The sequence below is a fragment of the Manacus candei genome, unplaced genomic scaffold (assembly GCF_025592945.1).
Source record: "Manacus candei isolate 608988 ecotype Guabito, Panama unplaced genomic scaffold, ASM2559294v1 h1tg000049l, whole genome shotgun sequence".
Lineage (NCBI taxonomy): Eukaryota > Metazoa > Chordata > Aves > Passeriformes > Pipridae > Manacus > Manacus candei.
Genome location: NW_026138097.1, coordinates 8,542,368 through 8,563,788, shown reverse-complemented (window position 1 = coordinate 8,563,788; position 21,421 = coordinate 8,542,368). Strand labels below are relative to the sequence as shown.

Genomic DNA, 21,421 nt, shown 5'->3' with positions numbered 1-21,421 from the left:
TAAAATTATTTTAGTGCAGAGGCAATTCTCGTCAGGTTTTACTCCAGCAGGGCACAAGAAGAAGTACAAGGGAGATGAACAAGTGTTGGCCCGGAGGCCAAATGTACTCAAGAGCTGAGGATTCTCAATTTTAAAGCACTTCTTCTTAGAAGAATAGATAAGCCTCAGGGCTATGCTGAACAACCCAAGCAGACAGACATACAGTATTTTCAAAAAACTTAATCATGAAACCAGGATGGAGCAAGAGAGAGGGAAGAAGACTGTAAGTTTCAGTAAGGAACTATATTTCCCATTTAAAAGAGAGTGCCGAGAAAGGTAATAGCAGGGGGATTTCAACAAGCAAAAACTGAAATCTCCATGGAATTTCCTCCAAGCACTTTCTAATAGGTGCTTGCTCAGAAAGCTGGTCATAAATGAAAAGAAATTAGTTGAAAATAACCCTGAACAACATTGCAGCATCTCTCACGGATACTGCTGTTCATTGTCTTGCACAGAAAGCGCTCTAAAGTGAAACAGTATTCCTGTTCTTTCACAGAGTAAAAATATTATTTAAGGAAAATAAAAAATTTACAACAAAAGGGAAATTAATTATTTACCTCTTCACAAACATAAGAGAATGGAAAGCAAATGTCCAAAATAAATGTATCATTAACAGTCAGGGAAGGAAGAAAAACACTTAGGTCTGAAATGTGCTAAAACAAGTGAAATAAAAAATTACATTAACTGAAATTGTAACACTTGAACAAATAAAAAAATTCTAAAGAAAATGGTAAGGATAGGACAAACACTCTAGTCTTGTTATGAAAAGTGAAAAGAAATACAAAAATTGCAAAATAATTTATATCAAATTAACTCGATTAAATGGATCATTAAGAAAATAGCTTAAAATGTAAACATCGTTTGTGTTGCTACTCTACTTCAGCCAGAAGTATTTACACTTTATGCATGTGAAGCTACAAGTATCTGGAGGAGGGCAGCTGAGTGAAAGGCCAACACATTACTTGTTTATGTGATTCTGTGTCAAGATCTTGTCAGCAGGAGTTTGCAGGCCGCATTAATCACTATTATCACTGCTCTGAGTTATTCCCAAGGAAATGTGTTCGTTTGGGTAACTTTGCCTCATATTTTATAGGTAATACTTCAGAAATGCTTTTTGGTTTAGGAAAACAACAAGGATGAAAAAGTCTTATTGATGCAATATTTCACATCTCTGTCTCCGAATCATTAGTCAGTTTCTACACACGTCTCTAAGGGAGGAAAAAAACAAGATGGTATTTTAGAAAATGCTATAAATTACATGAAGGAATATTTTTGTGAGTCTTCATTCTGTATTGTTATGGGCTTATATTGCAATCTCTATTGTAGCAGAAATAAGTGGTGTATCTTACTGAAAATTCCCAGCACTTCCATTAGAAGGAACATTTACTACTTCTCCAAACAGTTCATACAATATTGTAGATTAAACATGCTCCTTTTGTATGAGCTAGCTCTGACTTTCTTGTGCCTCCTACTACCTGAGAATTGACCACAGACGGGGTATGGCAACACTGGGGCAGAAGAGCTCTGAAAGGGGTAAGAAAGGAAGGTGCATCCAAGCCTTACATTCAAGCCATGACACACTCTACCCTTTTGCTTCAAGTTGAGTAGAGTATGATGGTAGCAAGGGATTCAAGGGTACTTTGAGCTCCAAAATGTCTCCCCACAGCTTTGCTGACAAGTATAAATCAGAGGATTTATTTTGGTTAGCTTCTCAGTTCTGCATGCCACAGCAAGTGCTGCTTCTGTCAGGAGGCCAAGCAAAATATTATTGAAAGTCTCCTGATCTTCTGGGGGAATATTTTTCCATGGTGTCCAGACAACCGGGAGATACTGGGTTTTTTTAGGTTTTCCCAGTCACTGTGTGAAAACAAACTGTCTTGATCCAAAAATCAGCACTATTTTTTATATCCTGCACAGAGAGAACTTAGGCAACCTAAAGAAAAATTTCCCATTATTTCTAATTATTTTAAAACAGGGTTTTAAAACAGGTTTCATGTTCAGTAATTTGGGAAAAAAAGGGGAAAAAAACCTGTAGAAGGGCAAATAACAGATCACAAGAGGGAAATGCCCAAAAGATTTTGATTAGAAACATTTCACCTGTTACATGTTACTGGTTATCTCAATACACAGACCTTCAGTGGATTGTGCAGTCAATCAATTCAGCATGTACAGAACGAAGCCATGAATTGGAGCATGTATAACTTATCAAATCTTGGCTAAAGTACAAAGATCATTTTCCGTCTGATGCCATTCAGTAATTTAGCTGGAATCTTTTTTCTACACTTTGATAAACAAGAAGGTTATATGACTTTATTAAATACTGATTGATTTATACATTAAACTAACTCATAAGAAATATGTATTTTTAAAATAATTAAGCATAGCAATTAATGGCTTTTATATAAGCTTCTTGTCTAAATGACATTAACTGTAAAACATTTACTCCAGTACAAATTACAACATTATACAGATATTAAAGCATTTCAAATTTTAAATTGATTGAAGTTCAGTAATAGAAATAAAAAAATCATTGTAATAATAGTCTGCCCTGAATATTTTGTAGAAATCTGAGGCATTTACTAACTGCAAGCCCTGTCTGTAAGTAGGGAAGTTAATGTTACTATAAAAAAAATAATGTGACTTACAACAGAGGCTGCCTTATAAAAATAGTAAGGCAAATTAAAAACAAAATGTAAAAAAGAAAAAAGTCACTCATTAAATTGAATAGTTTGCTATGAGGAATAGGTAAGATGTGTGTTTATGCCTGTGTACAACATAATCTTATATTCTGGTTTTTTGTGTGTGTTTTTTGTTTGTTTGGGGGTTTTTTTAATTCAAAAGTATCACTTTTGTACAAGGCCCATTTCCAACAAAAATCCAGTGCCTTCATAGTAGCTTTGCATGTGACTTCTATCACCAAAAAGCAATGGAATTGAAAAGCAACTAGTAGCAATACACATAAGAGATTGTTGAGAATATTGAAAAATACATGTTTTTCTTCACCTGATACTACTGTGGCCTCAAGCTTCTAAGCAATTAAATACTCTCTTCAGAAAATATTGAATTCCTAATACAATTTCACACCATTATAGAACACTGACATATGACTACCTCAACAGAAACTGCAAAAGGTGCTTCTAGGAGTTGCCCTTGTATGCAGCAATCTCGAGCAAAGGAAAAGCTGCAAAAATTAAGTCATCTTTTCACATCAACACCTACAAAAATAAAGGACTGAGTGTCATAATACAATGGTTTTTTAATTCCTTCTCCCTACTTTGGTCATTCATCTCATTTATTCTGCATGTTCCTAAGCATCTAATTTATTAATTTATTTAAATTACAGACCATTAAGACCACTTGCATTTTGAAATTAACAAAGCAGTCCTTGTTCAGCCACATCTTTTTAAATTCCATGCCTATTCCATAACACAGCCTTCTCTTGGGTACAGCTGGGTCCTGAGGGCTAAACCATCACAAAACAAATGCACAAGCCCTGAAATGTCTGCCCTGGTCGTCATTCCAAACCAAGCCTCACTACACTTACACACCCTCCTTCAGGGAGTTAAGCAACATGGCTTTCCTGCTGGCAAGTATATATTTGCCCATTTTACAAAGTATTCACTTCACTAAAAGCAAACCCAAAGAAATTCACCATGTGCTAAAAGAAAAAGGCTGCAAGGTTTACCATCACCCTAGCTCCCCACTGGAGTAAGTAAACTCTGGCTACTATAATTCAGCACTGCAACAATACACACTAACAGCAATAAGGGTTCTCATTTCTTGCCATTTTGTCTCCTACTACACAGGTCCTGTAAAATCTCTGCAAACAAGAGATTTCTTCAGCACCTTTTTTTTGTCTGCTTTGACAACACAGCATTAATATGGTCTATGTTTTAACTAGAGAGAGGTTTTTTAATCCTAGAAGTTGTCAGCAGGAAAACACGAACAATAAAAGTTTTAGCTCACAATGCACAGTTCACATTTGGTGGCCCGGGTTTGCACTCAGGCAAGTTCATAATTTTACTGAAAGCAATTCAGAGCAAGAGTGTTGCCGTATCTGATGTTCTGTGCAGCTTTACCTTTAAATATGGGTTGGCATTTTTCTTCTTTTTTTTTTAGGTAATAACAAAACCAGGAAATTGAAATGACTGCTAACTTCTAAGACCTCATAATACCCAAAAATAGATCTTTAAAACTGTGGAGTGACTCAGCTTATGTCCAGTTATGACTTCCAAATCACAGCGAAAACACAAACTTCACAGCCTATGATCTCTAGAACTTGTTCTATGCTTTGTGTGGGGAGTTACTTCGCAAGCCATGAGACCACAGCTAAACCATTGTATTTGAATGGAATAGGCTTTAAAAGAGGGTACTACACTCCAAGAATTTTCTGCTACACTCCTGAATTTCCTATTCAACTTCCTAGCTATACTCTTTACAGGATGCTACTCAAGCAAAAAAATTAATAGGTTTGAGGTTTTATGGTGGTTTGTTTGGGGTTTTTTAAAGCTTAAACCAAGCTGCTGATAATTAGATGTACCTTTGATGTCACTTTCATACACACAATTTCTGCTGAACCAGCTGCACTAGTCTAAGCTCTAAACCTCATATTTTTAGTTGCAATTACTATTAAATACAATCTATTCCATGTTATTAAGGTTTCTACCAGTGCAATGAGAACCCAATCGTAACATTAATAGTATGTCTTATATGTTACAAAACCCAAAGCATCAGCTCACAGTCTACTGGATTTGCACTAAGAAATGGTGAATTTAAATCTTGCACAAAGAGCTTTCAACTCTAAGAATTTCTTTAATCATCTTGATTTAAGAGGATTATGACACAGATCGGTTGTAATATGAATGGCATGCTGGTGAACTTCTCAGTGCATAAAAAAAGTAAATTCAAACTACATACACAGTTAGCCCAACTAAACTCAGTTGGAAGATTAAGTTAAGCTTTAAATACACTATATGCATAATTCTTCAGATGTTAATACCCAGGAAACAATCACTTTCAAACAGTCTAGCACTCAAAAGAGAGAAGATTCCACATAACTGCTAAATTGGTAGGGAAAAGGACAGCAAAGAATACAGGATACATTCTTTATTATGAATATTTTCTCTTTATCTATTTTCATACATCACAAAATGTGCATTTGTAAACTCCCTGTGCGGTTTATTGGCTTCAGATTAAAAGAAATTAATCCCTTATCAGTGACAGCCAAATGCAGCCAACTAAAATGTCAAAAGTCTTTTTCACTGTCCATCAGTAAAAAATAAAATAATAATTAAAAAAAAAAATTCCTGAGACGGTGATAAGTGCTTCCCTTACCCAATCCAAAGTCTTCAAATTTGAAGGAGTTGTTTGGAATAAATCTGCAAATCAAACTGAGGAACTGCAACGAGCCTTCAGAATAGAAAGTGGAGTTGTATTAATCAAAACAGTACTTGGGAGCCATCATTATCACTGTGTTACTGGAGTTGGCTTCTAGTTTTCCATTTCAGAATAAGACTCCTCACTCTAAAATGAACCTGAAAATGTCATAATTCAAGGCAGCAATTATATGCATGATACATCCAATACTTCAGCATCTGGTCTAAACCACATTTCTAATTTCACTGTCAACTGAGAGAATAGGCATCTCCAGACACACTTGTCTCTCCTTGACAGCTGGAGCCCAGAAGCCCAGCTTGAATTAATCCTCTAAGCCTCATACGGAGGGAGGTAGACAAGATGCATCTCATCCTCAACAAGTTTACAGTATCAGGTGGGATCTGAATGTGTACCACAGTCAAGAAACTTTTAGCATTTACTGCATCTTTCTTGTTGCCACAGGGAAACAGATTGAAACAGCCTCTCCAAATAAACAGCCTTCTCTGAATGTCTGTTCATGCCTTCTGAATGGACATGGCAAAGGTGAGGTCAAGTACACTACAGCTGGAGTCTTTGCAAATATGCATCTTGTAGACATTGCTATGTAGAGTTTGAATGCTATCAGCCTGAGGAGCACTTTGGCTAACATCCAGTAATACAGACAGACGAAAAGTGCTTGTGCCTGCTCCTGCTTTTCCTCTTCACCCTGCAAGGGCAAAGCTACATCTTGGCATTTCTGAGCAAAGGAAGTAAGAGAACAAAAGCACCACTTGCACAGTTCCCTCTCAATTTCTGTTCTTCAAACGTGTGTCTGAAGCGGTCTTCAAAGGGCACAAGCAAACTAGGAAGAAAGCTGAATGCTCCTTTCCGCTAACTGAATCTAGCTAAAATACTACACCTAAAACTGTATGGTACTAGTTGCCTGCCTAAGTGGGAAGCTGCACCTCCAGGTGAAACAAAAGGGTCTTAATTCAAAATAAAACACCCCATTACCAGCTTTTAAGCTATTTTCATCATCCGCTTAAGTCCCACTAGTCACACAACCACTGTGTCTCACCAAAAGACAAGGTGACAAACCAGGACAGAGCAAGGGAGATACCCTGTTGACAGGGAGACATTTCAGGGCACTAAAAGCACACACAAGAAGGGGAAGAGCTTGTATAGCCTATATTCTGCCCTTTCAAGCTGGACTGGATGTTAACGCAGGTCTTCAGCATATGAAGACAACAGGTGAAGCAGTACACTCAGAGAACTACCCTTCATCTGCCCTTTGGATCCTAACATATTGTCCTAGTGGTATAAGCTCCTTTCATGCCCAAAGGGGAGCATGATGGGTCCTCAGCATACATGTAAATAAAGCATATAAGCACAGGATAAGTACAAATATGCACACAGCATGTCTGCCTGCCAGTGTAAGCCATGGACACTTATTTGTGTTCTGAAACCCAAAGGCTCAGTATCTTTAAGCATTAACTTCAATTAAGCATTTTTTGTTAAGAATTAAACAACAGTTCTTTAGTTTTTAACAAGTTTGCCTGTTGGCTTTCTTTCCTTTTAACTGAATTAAAGATTCTTGTTCCACAGTTGCAGCACATCATTCATATTAACTCGTAAGGAATACTTAAAATGCTTAAAAGGTAAAAAAACAACATTCTTTGCTCTGTTGAGTTCTCATCACACTTCCATTATTTTAATACAAAGTACACTACAATTGTGCAGTAAAATACTTTTGTTTTAAAAAGTCATAGCCCTTAAATCAACCATCAAAAATACATCAGAAACTTTTTTTTTAAGAGTATCAAGACATATATTTAATGGATACATTCAAAAGAATAACTTTGTATTAGTCAGAAAAAAATTGTATTTCACACTCACATAATGACTTAGAGTAATAAAAGCACTCCAAAAGAAAGCTACACGCTTATGAATTATGACTTGAATAAAGTAATAGAATCACCGAATATGTTGAGCTGGAAGGGACCCATCAGGGTCATCAAATCCAACTCCTGACCCTGCGCAGGACACCCCAAGAATCACACCCCATGCCTGAGAGCATTGTCCAAACACTTCTTAAACTCAGGCTTGGTGCTGTGACCACTTCCCCAGGAGCCTCTTCCAGTGCTCAACCACCCTCTGGATGAAAAACCTTTTCCTGACATCTAACCTAAACATTTCCTGACTCAGATTCATGCTGTTTCCTCGGGTCCTGACACTGGTCATGAGAGTGAAGAAATTGGTACCTGCCCCTCCACTTTTCCTCATGAGGAAGCTGTAGACTGCAATGACGTCTTCCCTTAGACGACTCCTCTTCTTCAGACTGAACAGATCAAGTGATCTCAGCCGCTCCTCACACGGCTTCCCCTCAAGGCCCTTCACCATCTTCATTGCCCTACTTTGGACACTCTCTAATAACTTCATGTCTTTCTTATATTGTGGTGCTCAAAACTGCACACAATATTCAAGTGCAGAGCAAAGCAGGACAATCCCCTCCCTAAACTGGCTGGCGATGCTTTGCCTGATGCCCCCCAGGACAGGGGTGTCCCTCCTGGCTGCCAGGGCACTACTGACTCATATTCAACTTGCCGTCGACCAGGACCCCCAGGTCCCTTTCCGCAGGGCTGCTCTCCAGGCTCTTGTTTCCTAGTCTACACACATAATCAAAGTTATCCTGTCTCAGGTGCAGAATCTGACACTTCCCCTAGTTGAACTTCATATGGTTGGTGATTTAGATGGTGATTTACCATCTAAAGAAAGTCTAAAGAAAACGTTTCAAGCTATGAAGTTACTTTATAGAGATGCCTGTTATACAGCTGATGCAGTCTCTTGACAATTTTTTCTTCAAAACCACAGCATGTCTTAATACCTGTTGCAAAGTTACACATGGCTGAGTACAAAAGGAAGAGAAAAATAGACAAACAAAAATGCTACCTCCACCCTGCTCCCAAGCTGATTAAAGCAAAAGGCTTGTGATAACCAGGTAGAGAATTAAGCTAGGAGAGCTTTCATCTTCCCACTCACTATCTCTGACCCTACGCAGTGACTCCGCAAGAGCCTTGGCAAACCAAGTATTTCCACAGCTGCTCTCTGACATACCCTTTAGGCACATGGAGGAAGTTTCAGAGAGGTGGGAACAGCTTAGGAGGGCTGAACTCTCTCCTGTTACATGCAATTCTCTTTGTGTAGATGTTTCACTGACTGCAGAAGGTATCTAGGCCCAAGGAACTGCCCGAAGTCAACCAGGAAGACTAAGAAACAGAGGTTGAACCCAGACCTCCAGAACCTGGTGAATCAGAAACAGGCAGAAAGGATTACTTGAGAAAAGACCAACAGATGGGATGGAAAGTAAACAGATGAAGTCAGATAAAATGAATAAAGGGCCACATGGACTCAAGGAAAGGCATCATCAAATAACTGGAAAAGAAAGCTACGTACAAGAGGTAGCAGGATGCTCTGCCAAAGTGGGGGTTAAACACTAGAAGGGGAGTCACATTGCTTTTGGTGTTGGAGACTGCTGAGACAAGCCTGATTGGTCTCAAATCCCAAAGCTAAACATTCTGAGGATGTGAAGAACAATGCTTCCTGAAAAAAACTGGCACTGGTGAGGATGTGGCAGACAAAGTTCCTCATAAAGAAACCAACAAGTGATAGTATTGATAATATATCTAAAGCTGCTGAGCTAAAGGCTGCTGAGCTGACTCTTCTATGATGCACCATAAATTCTATGCCAGTGCTGATGAGGGCAGAATGTTTCAGACTTTGCTTACTTCAACACATCTACTTGTTTCTCAGATCCCCCACTGACGGAGTTGTAGTCAGTGGGCTCATAAAGCTGATTTGACTGAAGAGGTTCTCTAGGGAAAGCTTTTGAAGGGGACTACTCCACTGCCTACCTCCATTCTAAAATGTACATCAACCAGCTAAGAACTTCCACTTCCCACCTGCAGATAGATAATTTATAATTTAGAAAATACTTAATCAAGCTCCTGCACTATATGTAACTCAACAAATAGTCCCATGGGCAAAAAATATTCAGCTAACGAGAATTAAAGAACCAAACTTGATAGCAAAACAGGCTATCAAATCACAAAATAGTAGGTCTTTGGCAGTAAGTTTAACATTGTCACGAATCACACAGCAGGTCAGTTCCTTCAAATAATAAAGGACAGAAATATAGAACAATCTTTGACATTGAGGGTTGGCTAGGAAAGAGGCAGCTCACAGCTCTTACAGCCTGCCTGGCCTGTGCTTCAGGTCACTCCATATTGAGGTGTGACCAGAAGAGAATGCACAGAAGACAACAACTTTGTGGGAGATGACCATTTGTGGTCAGTGTAGTGCATTTGCTTTTAACTACTTCACTACAAGCTACCTAAGTTCTAACTACAGTGGAGCTCCCACACAGGGTCAGAAGTGAAAAGATCTTTTCCTTTAATTTCTCAAGAGTTAGGATCATAGAATTCTTAAGGTTGGAAAAGACCTTTAAGATCATCAAGTCCACTGTCAACCTAGCACCACCACCATGTTCACTATTAAACCACATCCTCGAGTGCCATATCCACACTTTTTTGAACACTTCCAGGGATAGTGAGTCAACCACCTCCCTAGGTAGCCTGTTCCAATGCTTTACAAACCCCTCTGTGAAGAAATTTTTCCTCATATCCAATCTAAACCTCCCCTGACCCAACTTGAGGCTATTTCCTCTTGTCCTGTTACTTGTTACCTGGCAGAAAAGACTGATACCCTACAGGCTACTGCTGCCCATTTCTACTTTTACTTACTGGTCTTTACATATGGAGGAAAAATAGAGGATCACAGAAAATCAAGGAGCTTCTCCCAACACGCACTTGAGCTCAAACTAGAGAATCTGCTGCCTTGAAGAGCTTCTCCTAGTTATACAAGACTCACAAAGCATGGAAAAGCTGAAGTGAGAAGGAATCAGTCTCTTCTTCAACAAACTTGGTGACTTTCCAAGTCACCATTTTTGTCAGCAGGTGGAGCAGCAGTAGCATTGAATAGAAAGAGGTAAATATTTCCCTCTACTTGTCTGCTATCTACCAAAGTAAGATTTGACTCTTAGTCACTGCCTGCTGAAAGGACAGAAAAACGATTGCTCCTACTAGGACTTTTCCCTCCACTGGGAAATGAAAGAAGGCAATGGGAAACATCTGATAACAATGTAAGTCTGGCAAAGGCAAAGAATGAATTTCTCTCACCTCAGCAAGAGGGGGCTGTTCACTTCCAGAAAACATCTGTAGAAACTTTACTTAAAAATACCCTTAGGCCTGAAAAAATAGCATATAGAAGATCACCATAATGGCACTATACCTATCAGAAAAAGTTATGTGCCTTGGCTATTCTTAAGGTGAGAGGTCTGACTTAGATCTTTCTAGTCACACATAGAGATTCAGAGCAGTTCAGTACTCTGAACAGGAGACTAGATCAGAACATACGGATTTTAAACTCGTGTATATTCCCCAACAGCAGTCAATTCACCTGTCTTAAAAAAAAAAAAAAAAAAAGAAAAAAAAAAGAAAACAACAGTTGAGGGTGGACAATAGCCTAAATATAAAAGCCTTTTCCTTTGCATCTTAGGTAATGATTCTGAGCCTTTAAAAATTGTAAGCCAAGCATGCAAAACCCTCCCTGAGAGGTCAGCTCTGGTAGTCTCTTCCTCCTACGTTTTTAGCGTGCACCACTCAATCTGTAAGAACTGGGAACATGTCATGACAATTTCAAGGAGAAGAATATATTCACACGTTTCACAAGCTATAGAAGACAAATGTTTTCAGTCACTTTAGTTATAATATAATCATTGTTCTTGTAAGAAAAAAACTTGACTGAAAAAAATTGGCTAAAATTTCTAACCAGCTAGAATAGTATTTGATTGTACCAGACTGAACAGTAGTTGAATCAAGACTAAACCTGAAATTCTACAAGCTAACTCCTGAGAACACAGTTATATTACAAAAGACTATATTTCACTGATCTTTTAAAACTCAAATTTACCAAAGTGCTCCTGACTCAAATTTTACAACTTGTGATTCTAGATAAAGGTACAAAACCATGCTGTTGAATGACATACACTGAAGTTTTAGACCACAAATTGTTATTGTACACTTGATTATTAACATTGAGACAGCAGTGAGAAGAAATTTCAAATGTTATGGAAAGTATAATTTATTTCTTCTGACAGATACTAACTGGTCTGTATTACAGATGTCTAGAAGTATTACTAATGAGGAAGAATAGCCATCCCAGCATGGCAACAGTGAGGGGTCAGACTTCTAGCCCTTAAAAAAAAAATGGGGGTGAAGGGGAATATCACACCAAAAGATAAGAAAAACAATGTACGAAACTAAATTTGTACTTTGCTGTCACTGCTGTCACAGCACAGTGGGGGGCAAATTCTGAAAGGGTCAGTAGCAGCTCTGCTGTATGACTGGTGTCAGTAGCTATTCACTAACTGGAGTTTGTGTTTGTGTTATTCCCCCAGGGTCCAGTCATTTCATTACACAGAACAAGACAGCTAACTAGGGATTATCAGGGACAGTAAGGTGTCCTTGGAGAAGACCAGCTCCTTTTCTTCTCCTTCTTGCAGGGCAGAACAGTGGAAAACCAACCAAAATATGGTTTTTATTTTGGTTTGCCAAAAGCATAAAGATAGAACCATATCAGCTTAACTTCCAAGGTATACTAAAAATCACACACAGCCTCCTATGGTATGTAAATGAAGCCAGAAACGTAGCAGTTAATCACAGGTGCATTTCCTAAGCAGAAAGAACTTTTGCAATTTCAGTTGACCAGAGTAAATAGACAATTCAAGACCTATGTAACATATTATTCTACTATTTCACTGTTTTAACTGAAGATATCTCAATACTGACCATTATATTGAAGGACTCCTGCGGAGGCTGTTTCTGTCTGTTTTACTTCTGTAGAGTTGTTAGGAAAGTGTCGTCTGGACACAGAATTCTCTGGATTCTGGCTTTTTTTGTCTTTCCCTTTGGGAAGATGAGGTGAGGAACAGTTTTCTCCCCGGTCACTGGACCCAGCAGTAGATTTAGATTGCAGATCATTTCCCTGAAAAGAACTGTACATAACTATCACTGATGCAAATTACAAAGTTTATTTTTTTAAATTAAATAAGGACTGACATGAGGTATTAAAGAAGCATATTAATTTACAAGCAGTACATTCAAGTTATATCTTAAATTATTCAGAAAAGTATAATAACCGTATCAATTTACTGTATGATTGGACTGATTAAATTCTTCTCAACAACTCCCAGGAGAAAATATTTATTAGAAGAAAATAATGCTTCATTTAATGAAAGGAATTAATATATGCATGCATGCATACTATATACAGCTATATGTCCTCCACATGTGTGGAAAGTCACAAGATATAACGTATCCAAGTTGTTAATAAGTCACTGTCTGTTTAAATGAGACATGGGCATTATTTTAAGTGTCAAGAGAAGTTGGAGGAGAATCACAGTCTTTTTGTGGCAATAACACTGACTGCCAAGTAGACACTAAGAAAGCGGTTTGTGCACACCTCACCTCTGAATCATCTTCAAGGACATCAGCCAGTTCCCCTGCTTCCACTGTGCTCTTCTAGAAACAGAACCAGAAACCTGGTCCTTATTTTTACAGCTTTGATGCACGTATGATCCTGGGTGTTCTAGCCAGGGATTTTATTATTTATGCACATTTTTTCATCAGTCTAGATCTGCTCACAATCAACATCAGGAAAAACTGAACTGTCTATAGCAGCCCTTTAGGGTGCTGTTTGTATTGTTCTAGGCTGTGTAAAGACTTTACCAACTGAATACCCTCATCATTGCCCCTCAGAAGTTTCTTTCTAATCCAGCTCTGTCAAAACACTCCATATAACAACAAAACACTCAAGCAGGTCAGGCAGAAAACCTTGTTGATATCTGGAACAGTTCACCTTATCACAGACTTATCTGAATGACAAAAGATCAGTATATTCTACTTCATTGTTTCACTTAGTGCAGCTGCATGAGCAATTCATACCATTTTAGAAACTGCACACCAGAAAGGACTTTCATTCTGCAATGGTCATGGACAATTCCTTTCATCTCAGTGCTAAAGTTTAGAGGTGACAGTATATAGAATTAAAATCTTTCAGAAAAATAAGTCCTGAACAAAATCCCACATTTCTTTAAAAGTTCTGCATACATTACTACATGTTTATGTGATTCTTCTAGTTTTCACATAATCAGTAGAAATCAGTTCTATCAAAAATATCTTCCTTAAATACCATCTTGCTTTTACCATCTAATCTACCATTTATCTACCAATACCACCTAAATCTACCACTTATCCTTTCTCTATAAAGAGAAACGAGTACATGGCAACATTCAAATCTCTTCAGATTCAAAGTGGAGACTGCTACTGCCAAGCAATAATATTAAAGAAGTGTAGACATCAAATTGAAGCAAACAATTGCATGATTCATACCAGTTCAAGTGCTGCATTAGATATTTAAGAGCAGTAGTACATATTCCTGTTTCCTTAAGTTTTGACACTTTTTATCAAGTGTCAATCCCAATGCAATAGAATTGAATATTAAATAAATTTCTGTACCTGTTGTTAAGCAATAGGAGAAGAGGCAAGAAGCTAGAACTGTTAATAAGTTGTTTTTACAAATTCAAAGCTCACATTGTAAAACCAAACAACACTTGAAAGTATGTTTTTTACTGAAGTTTTATCTTCTACTGAATTCCAACAGAATGGAACAGACACTTATATATTTTATTGCTTATTTCTTTTTAGTGGCTCCAGGGATTTTTGTTTGTTTGTTTTGTAACAATGAATGGACATGATCAACTACCATGATTTTAATGAGAGACTGTAAGTCTGACTCCCTGCTGTCCTGTACTTGTACAGTAAATTACACTTGCACAGAATTGGTGGAAACAGATACTTATATTGTCTTTTGGCTCTGTTTTAAATTCACAGAGGACCCTTGTTGTAGTAAGGTGAGGGTCAGCCTCTTCTCCTAATGAACTAGCAACAGGACAAAAGGAAATTGCCTCAAGCTGCACCAGGAGAGGTTCAGGTTGGACATAAGGAAATATTTCTTTACTGAAAGGATGATTAAGCACTGGAACAGGCTTCCCAAGGAAGTGGTGGAGTCACCATTCCTGGAAGCGTTCAAGAAAGAACTGGATGTGGCACTTCGTGCTATGGTTTAGTTGATGTGGTGCTGATCGGTCAAAGGTTGGACTTGATGATCTTGGAGGTCTTTTCCAACCCTTATTGATTCTATGACTCATTCTGCACAAACAAAAATAGCTATACAGGATACAAAGCAGTGGAGGATGAAGCTCTGTATTTAATGGTTACCTAGGAAAAAACACGGCATATTGGAGGCCGGTTTAGGGCCTTATTCAGACTCAGAATGCAATAACAAGATTTTCTGCAAGATGTTTTGTAAAAGGTTCTGTGTTTTTCCTCTAGGTGTATAACTTGAATAAATAAATAAATAAATACACGAATATGTCTGATCATGTTTATAGGAAAGACCTCAAGGCAGTAGCTGATCTTTGCTATTCAAGGTTTTATTAAAAAAAAAAAAAGCAGCCATTATTGCAATAATATTTTCTCTGATTTCTTTAGTGTAATTGACACTGCATATAGCTACAGATTCATCGAGCTTTAATAAGCACACCACCAGGTGGCTCCGGATCTTTTTCTGTACAGATTTAATTAAAACTCAAAGGACAGGGATTTTCCATTTTCCAGAATTCAGCAAAATTAGACACTTGATACTTACGCTGCCTTTAGACTTTCGAGTTCCCACAATTGGAGGCAGTACAGAGGCTTTGGAACTGCAGAAATAAGCCATATCTTAGAACTGTGTACACTATCACCATCATAGACACTATGTATCGATAATCAAGTCAGGTAACACCAAGATGGCTATGCAACAAAACTAATTGTTTTTTTCATTGCATGTTTTTACTAAGAATCACTCATTCTTGTTCACTAGACTATTATGCATAACCATTAACTTATTCACACAAAGTGCATTACGCTTCCCCACAATGCATATTTTATATACCATGAATTTATAGAGCAGTATTCAGTGAATTACTATGTGAATGCTCCCTACAATGATTGCAATGAAAAGTTCCAGCAATTTCAACAAAACTGTTTACATAATTGATGAATATAACTTTTCACTATCCTAAATTCAAATGCTGTTTCCCAAAGTACTTTTGAGTTATTCACACTGTCGACTAGTTGCTCACTAAAAAAAAAAAGAAATATACATTATACTCTAGTTCATCTGCAGAATTTGGGTAAATTTTCTGAACTACCCCAGTTTATGGGACAAAATTCCATTCTTTACATTTATTTCAAAGAAATGGCTCCCAATTTTCGTGTTTTTCAAAGATATGAAAAGCATAAGTTTCTCCTAACAGACACATAGTTTACAACTCTATTACAAAGTCACTGTTCTAGCCTACAAAAAATAGACCCAAACATAAAGCAATCTCAAGGGAGTACATATTCCACAAAACATTACTAAGCAAAAGTATATATAAACTGCTTTAGCGGCACCTAGTCTCTTTCAGCTGCGCTCTTTTTTTTTTTTTTTTCAGGAAAAAAATAATTTAAGCCAAGTCAAAATAATCCTTTCTCTGACACCAATTTTGTGATACATGATCACGTAACATTTATGAGATGAATTAGTCCTCTGAATTTCCATTTTTGCTTTTGTTTTTGTTATCTCAACTTTCCCAGAAGTTGCCAATAAGGTTTTGCATCCATACTAACTCACCCATCTTTTGTACTTTGCTGCACTTCGTAAACAAATTGACACACACAAACACACGAGAAGTATATCACACACTTTTAGAACTTACCCCTGTGGTCTTCTCATTGTAGATTTGCTAAACAGTAGATCACCATATGGCAACTTCTTAAACTTTTCCCTACCCACTGCAACATAAATTTGCCCATTCTCCAGCTCTGACCCATTCTGAACAAGTTTTCCATCTGAAGTGTAAAGTCTGAAAAATATGAAAATGCTTAATTTGAATTTCCAGCTATGAAACCCAATAAAGTACGGTGCATGCCATGCAATGGTCAGTAGCTACAAAAAAAAAAAAAAAAAGCACCCCCAAAACCAAGGAAAAATAGAGCAAAATAATTATTTAATCACAGTTTATATAAAACTAATGACGTATGAAGTGGTATGATAGATGAAATACTCTCAGAATTTCTAAAATTAAATAAATGACCTTGTACTTATAAGGTCTTCAATGCCTTTCCCCTGATACCTTGGAATGCATCTATTCCATGAGTTCCTGACCACCCCTCATACCAAGTTCCACCCTCCATCTTTGCTCTGGGCACCCTAGGAAGAACAGAGCATTCACATCTGAAAACCAAGGACCTGTTCACCTAATACAGAACAAAGAGATAATATTGCCCTTATATTTTATTGATCAGAAGGTTGGAAAATGGCTGTACCTGGTGGGGTAAGGCTGGAAGTAGCAGGCAATACAGCACTACATTATAACAAGAAGCTGTGTCTCTTAGGCACCTACCAATAATACCAATAATAATATGTCTATTATGCCAGGTAGATTTTTACCACAATGATTTCTGTTTGAGAAGAAAAAAGATTGGTAGGGAGAGATGGGTGGGGGCAGGTGGTAACACATTATTTACTTCATTGTGGAGTTTGTGATTTGATTTAAGGATGGTCAAAACAATAAGTAAAGAGGGAACATTCAATAATAAATTAGCTCTTTCCTATGAAGCATATTCCGAAACTCAATATTTATATTCAATTTAAAAGCCAACAATAACAGCTTTCATTTAAGTCTTACATGCAGGAATATTGAATGGCTGTCTTAGATGCCTTTCTAGAAGCCTTCTACAGGAGCTACTGTATGTGTTAGTCATAAATTTCAACACAGTGCAAGGAGACGTAAAATGATATATACACCTATATAATAAACATTTTGGGAAGAATAGCAAGAGCCTACCTTGAGTACACCCCTGACCTATAACGTGCAAAACATTTATGTTTAATAGATAAAAAACTGTTTCAGTTGATACATATGGTGGCATAACCTTGAATAAACACAGAAAAAACCCATGCAATTTATAGAATTAGGAATCACACAATATCTGAGGTTGAACAAGAGCTCTGGATACCACCAAGTCCGCCCACTCCATGCAGAGCAAGAGCAACTAAAGTAGGTTGCTCTGGACTGTGTCCAGATGTTTTTTGAATACCTGCAAGGATAAAGACTCTACAGCCTCTCTGGGTAACATTTTCCAGTATTTGATGACCCTTACAGCAAATATATTTTTTTTTTTTCTGTGCAGGAATTCCCTGTACTTGAGTTTGTGCCTATTGCCTCTTGTCCTGTCACTGAGCACCACTGAGAAGAGCCTGGCTCCAACTTCTTCACTCATTCCCACCAGGCATTTATACACATTTAAAAGATTTCCCTGAGACTTTACCTCAGGATGCAGAGTGCCAGCTCTCCTCATATGACAAGTATCTTCAACCCCTTCATCTTCATGGCCCTTTGCTGCACTTGCTCCAGTGTGTCCATGTCTTTTTTATATTAACTTCATGAAAGTATCCTAATGATATGTTTCTCCTGCCACAGAGAGGTACGGAAGCACCTAGAGTTTCTAAACACAAAGACTGGAAGTTCTGGATGGTGAAACTGCAGCTTTTAAAAATCTTGATCACATTGCTTCTTCCTTCTGAAGAGGTATGCTAACTCTGAAGCACCCCATTTGTATCACTCAAATTTACTTTATAGTGTAAATGTTTCACAGGCATGCCAGCAATTCAAAGAGCAATTTATGTTTCACTACCACACAGTCAACATCAGTTACACACAAACAATGAAAATAGAATAAGCAATCTGAAAACCAGCAAGAAGCCTACTTCTGAATTAGTCACACAGTGTTCTGCTAGATTGCATTTTGCTTTGGAGAACTCAGGGGAAAAAGCAGCAAATCAGTATACTACAGTTTAAGAATTGCTTATACATCTGCAGGTATATAGGGGTATATACAAACACAACTGTGGGTTTTTGATAGTCAGCAACTGGAAGGTCATGAAGCCCAACAGCTGGGATTCCTTGCTAGAGATCACAAAATTGAAAGAGGAATTGGAAAGGAGAGAACAATTTGCAGTCTTTGGAGATGGTTCCTCTCAAGCGTGAGGGAGAGGTATCCATTCAAGGAAGATCTAATGAGCTCCCCAAGAAAGTGGGCCACTGTAGATGAAGGTATCCAGTACTTGACAGAATTAGCAGTGCTGGAAATCATCTATAGTAACCTAAGAAGGGGTAATTACCCCAAAGATCCAGAGGATGTTCCTTGCACAATCGCCATGTGGACGAAGGTGGTTCAAAGCACCCCTGCATCATATTCCACCAGCCTGGTAACAATATATTACTCAAAGATGGATCCACCTGTAAAGGTGATGTCCTCCTGGCTCTGAAATGTAGAAGAAACTCTGGGCACTTCCTCATTCCCACAGGCCAGCACCTCATCTCTCAGGGGCAGACCAAGAGATCAGTCCCCTCCTGCCCCAGTCAGAGGGAACGGAAGCCCCAAGCACAGGCCATGTGGTGAACTCTGGTTCTTTCTGCATGACCAGGGGGAAGACATGAAGAAGTGGGATGGTGAACCCACCTCTAAGCTGGAAGCCTGAGTACATGAATTAAGAGGGAAGAGAACTGTTAAGAAGCTGTCCATGTAGTTGCTGCAGGGACCCAAGAAATAAATCAGTAACCTCTCAGACATCAAAGGACTGAGATCAACTCCTTTGATCCTGGTGAGGGGACCTCTGGTCTGGCATCACAAAGGTCAGACAGTGAATACTCTGACCAGGAACAGAAATAGGAGGTCCCTGCCTTTGGCCAGGAGAAGGAAAGGGATGATTGGGCCTAGTGGACTGTGTGGATTCGATGGCCTGGTACACTGGATCCACAGAGGTAATAGCTTTGGTGGATACTGGTGCACAGCGCACACTGATGTCATCGAGGCACAGAAGTGCAGAACCGTCTGGATCTCTGAAGTGACAGGGGAATGACAGGACTTTTCTGTTAGAGGCTGAAGTGAGTTTAACAGGGGACAAGTGGGAAAAACACACCATTGTGACTGGCCCAGAGGCCCCTTGTATCCTTGGAATCAATTACCTCAGGAGGAGATTCTTCAAAGATCCAAAAGGGTATCGATGGGCTTTTGGTGTAGCTACCACGACTACAGAGAAGATCAAACAATTATCTACCCTGCCTGGCCTCTCAAAAGATCCTTTCATCATGGGATTGCTGCAAGCTGAAGACCAACAAGTGCCAATTTCCACCAGAACAGTGCACCAACAGTAATATTGCACCGAGACTCCATAATTCCCATCCATGAGCTCATTCCTCGACTGGAGAAACAAGGAATGATCAGCAGGACCTGCTCACACTTTAACAGCCCCATATGGCCAGTGCAGAAGTCTAATGGGGAGTGAAGGTTGACAGTGAACTATCATGGCCTGAATGAAGTCACGCCACCTCTGAGAGCTGCTGTGCCAGACCCGTTGGAAGGTCAGTATGAGCTGGAGTCAAAGGCGGCCGAATGGTACACCACTATTGATATCGCCAATGCATTTTTTTCCATTCCTCTGGCAACAGAGTGCAGGCCACAGTTTGCCTTCAGCTGGAGGCGTGTCCAGTATACCTGGAATTGACTGCCCCAAGGGTGGAAACACAGTCCAACCATCTGCCATGGACTGATCCAGACTGCACTGGAACAGAGGGGAGCTCCAGAGCACCTGAAATATATTGATGATATCATTGTGTGGGGCGGGCAAGACAGCAGAAGAAGTTTTTGAGAAAGGGAGGAAAATAATCTAAATTCTTCTCAAAGCTGGTCTTGCCATAAAACAAAGTAAGGTAAAGGGACCTGAACAGGAGATCCAGTTCTTGGGAATAAAATGGCAGGATGGACGCCATCATGTGCCCAAGGATGTAGTGAACAAAACAGCATCTATGTCTCCACTGGCTAACAAGAAGGAAACACAAGCTTTCCTAGGCCTTGTGGGTTTCTGGCAAATGCACATTCCAGGTTATAGTCAGCTTGTGAGCCCCCTCTGTCGAGTAACCTGGAAGAAGAACCATTTTGAGTGGGGCCTTGAGCAACAACAGGCCTTCGAGCAGATCAAACGGGAGATAGCCCGTGCAGTAGCTCTGGGGCCTGTTCGAACAGGACCAGCTGTGCGAAATATCCTCTACACGGCAGCTGGGGAGCATGGTCTCACCTGGAGCCACTGGCAGAGAACACCAGCAGAAACCTGAGGTCGACCATTAGGGTTTTGGAGCTGGGGTTATCAAGGATCAGAAGCCCACTACACACCAACTGAAAAGGAGATATTAGCAGCCTATGAGGGGCTTCGAGTCGTCTCAGAAGTTGTTGTGACAGAAGCATGTCTCCTGTTGGCACCGCGTTTGCCCGTGCTGCACTGGATGTTCAAAGAGGACATCCCCCCAACACATCATGTAATCAGTGCTACATGGAGTAAGTGGGTAGTTGTGATCACACAGTGAGCCTGAATGGGAAAACTCAATTTCCCGGGAATCCTGGAGGAGATTATCTACTGGCCAGAAGGCAGAGATTTTGGAGCATTACCTGAAGAGGTAACTCATGCCCAAGAAGCAATACCATATAATGAGTTACCAGAAAATAAAAGAGGCAATGCCCTACTTACTGATGGATCTTGCCATGTGGTAGGAAACCATCGGAGGTGGAAAGGTGCTGTGTGGAGTCCCACACGATGGGTCGTTGAAGCTGCTGAAGGAGAGGGCGAGTCAAGCCAGTTTGCAGAAGTGAAAGCCATCCAACTAGCCCTAGAGATACCCAAATGAGAAAAGTGGCCTGTGCTATACCTCCATAGTGACTCCCGGATGGTGGCTAACACCCTGTGGGGGTGGCTAGAGTAATGG

The 21,421-nt window shown here is 39.2% G+C and overlaps 1 protein-coding gene across 1 annotated transcript in view; it reads right to left on the bottom strand.

The window, feature by feature from the left end:
- DCDC2 (doublecortin domain containing 2) overlaps nt 1-21,421 on the bottom strand; it is a 62,142-nt gene that overhangs the window by 17,685 nt on the left and 23,036 nt on the right. Inside the window, exons 5-7 of the mRNA XM_051799502.1 lie at nt 16,316-16,462; nt 15,220-15,274; nt 12,300-12,495 (exon numbers count right to left, since the gene is read on the bottom strand). Of these exons, the coding sequence (XP_051655462.1) occupies nt 12,300-12,495; nt 15,220-15,274; nt 16,316-16,462 (398 nt within the window). The remainder of the gene's footprint in view (nt 1-12,299; nt 12,496-15,219; nt 15,275-16,315; nt 16,463-21,421) is intronic.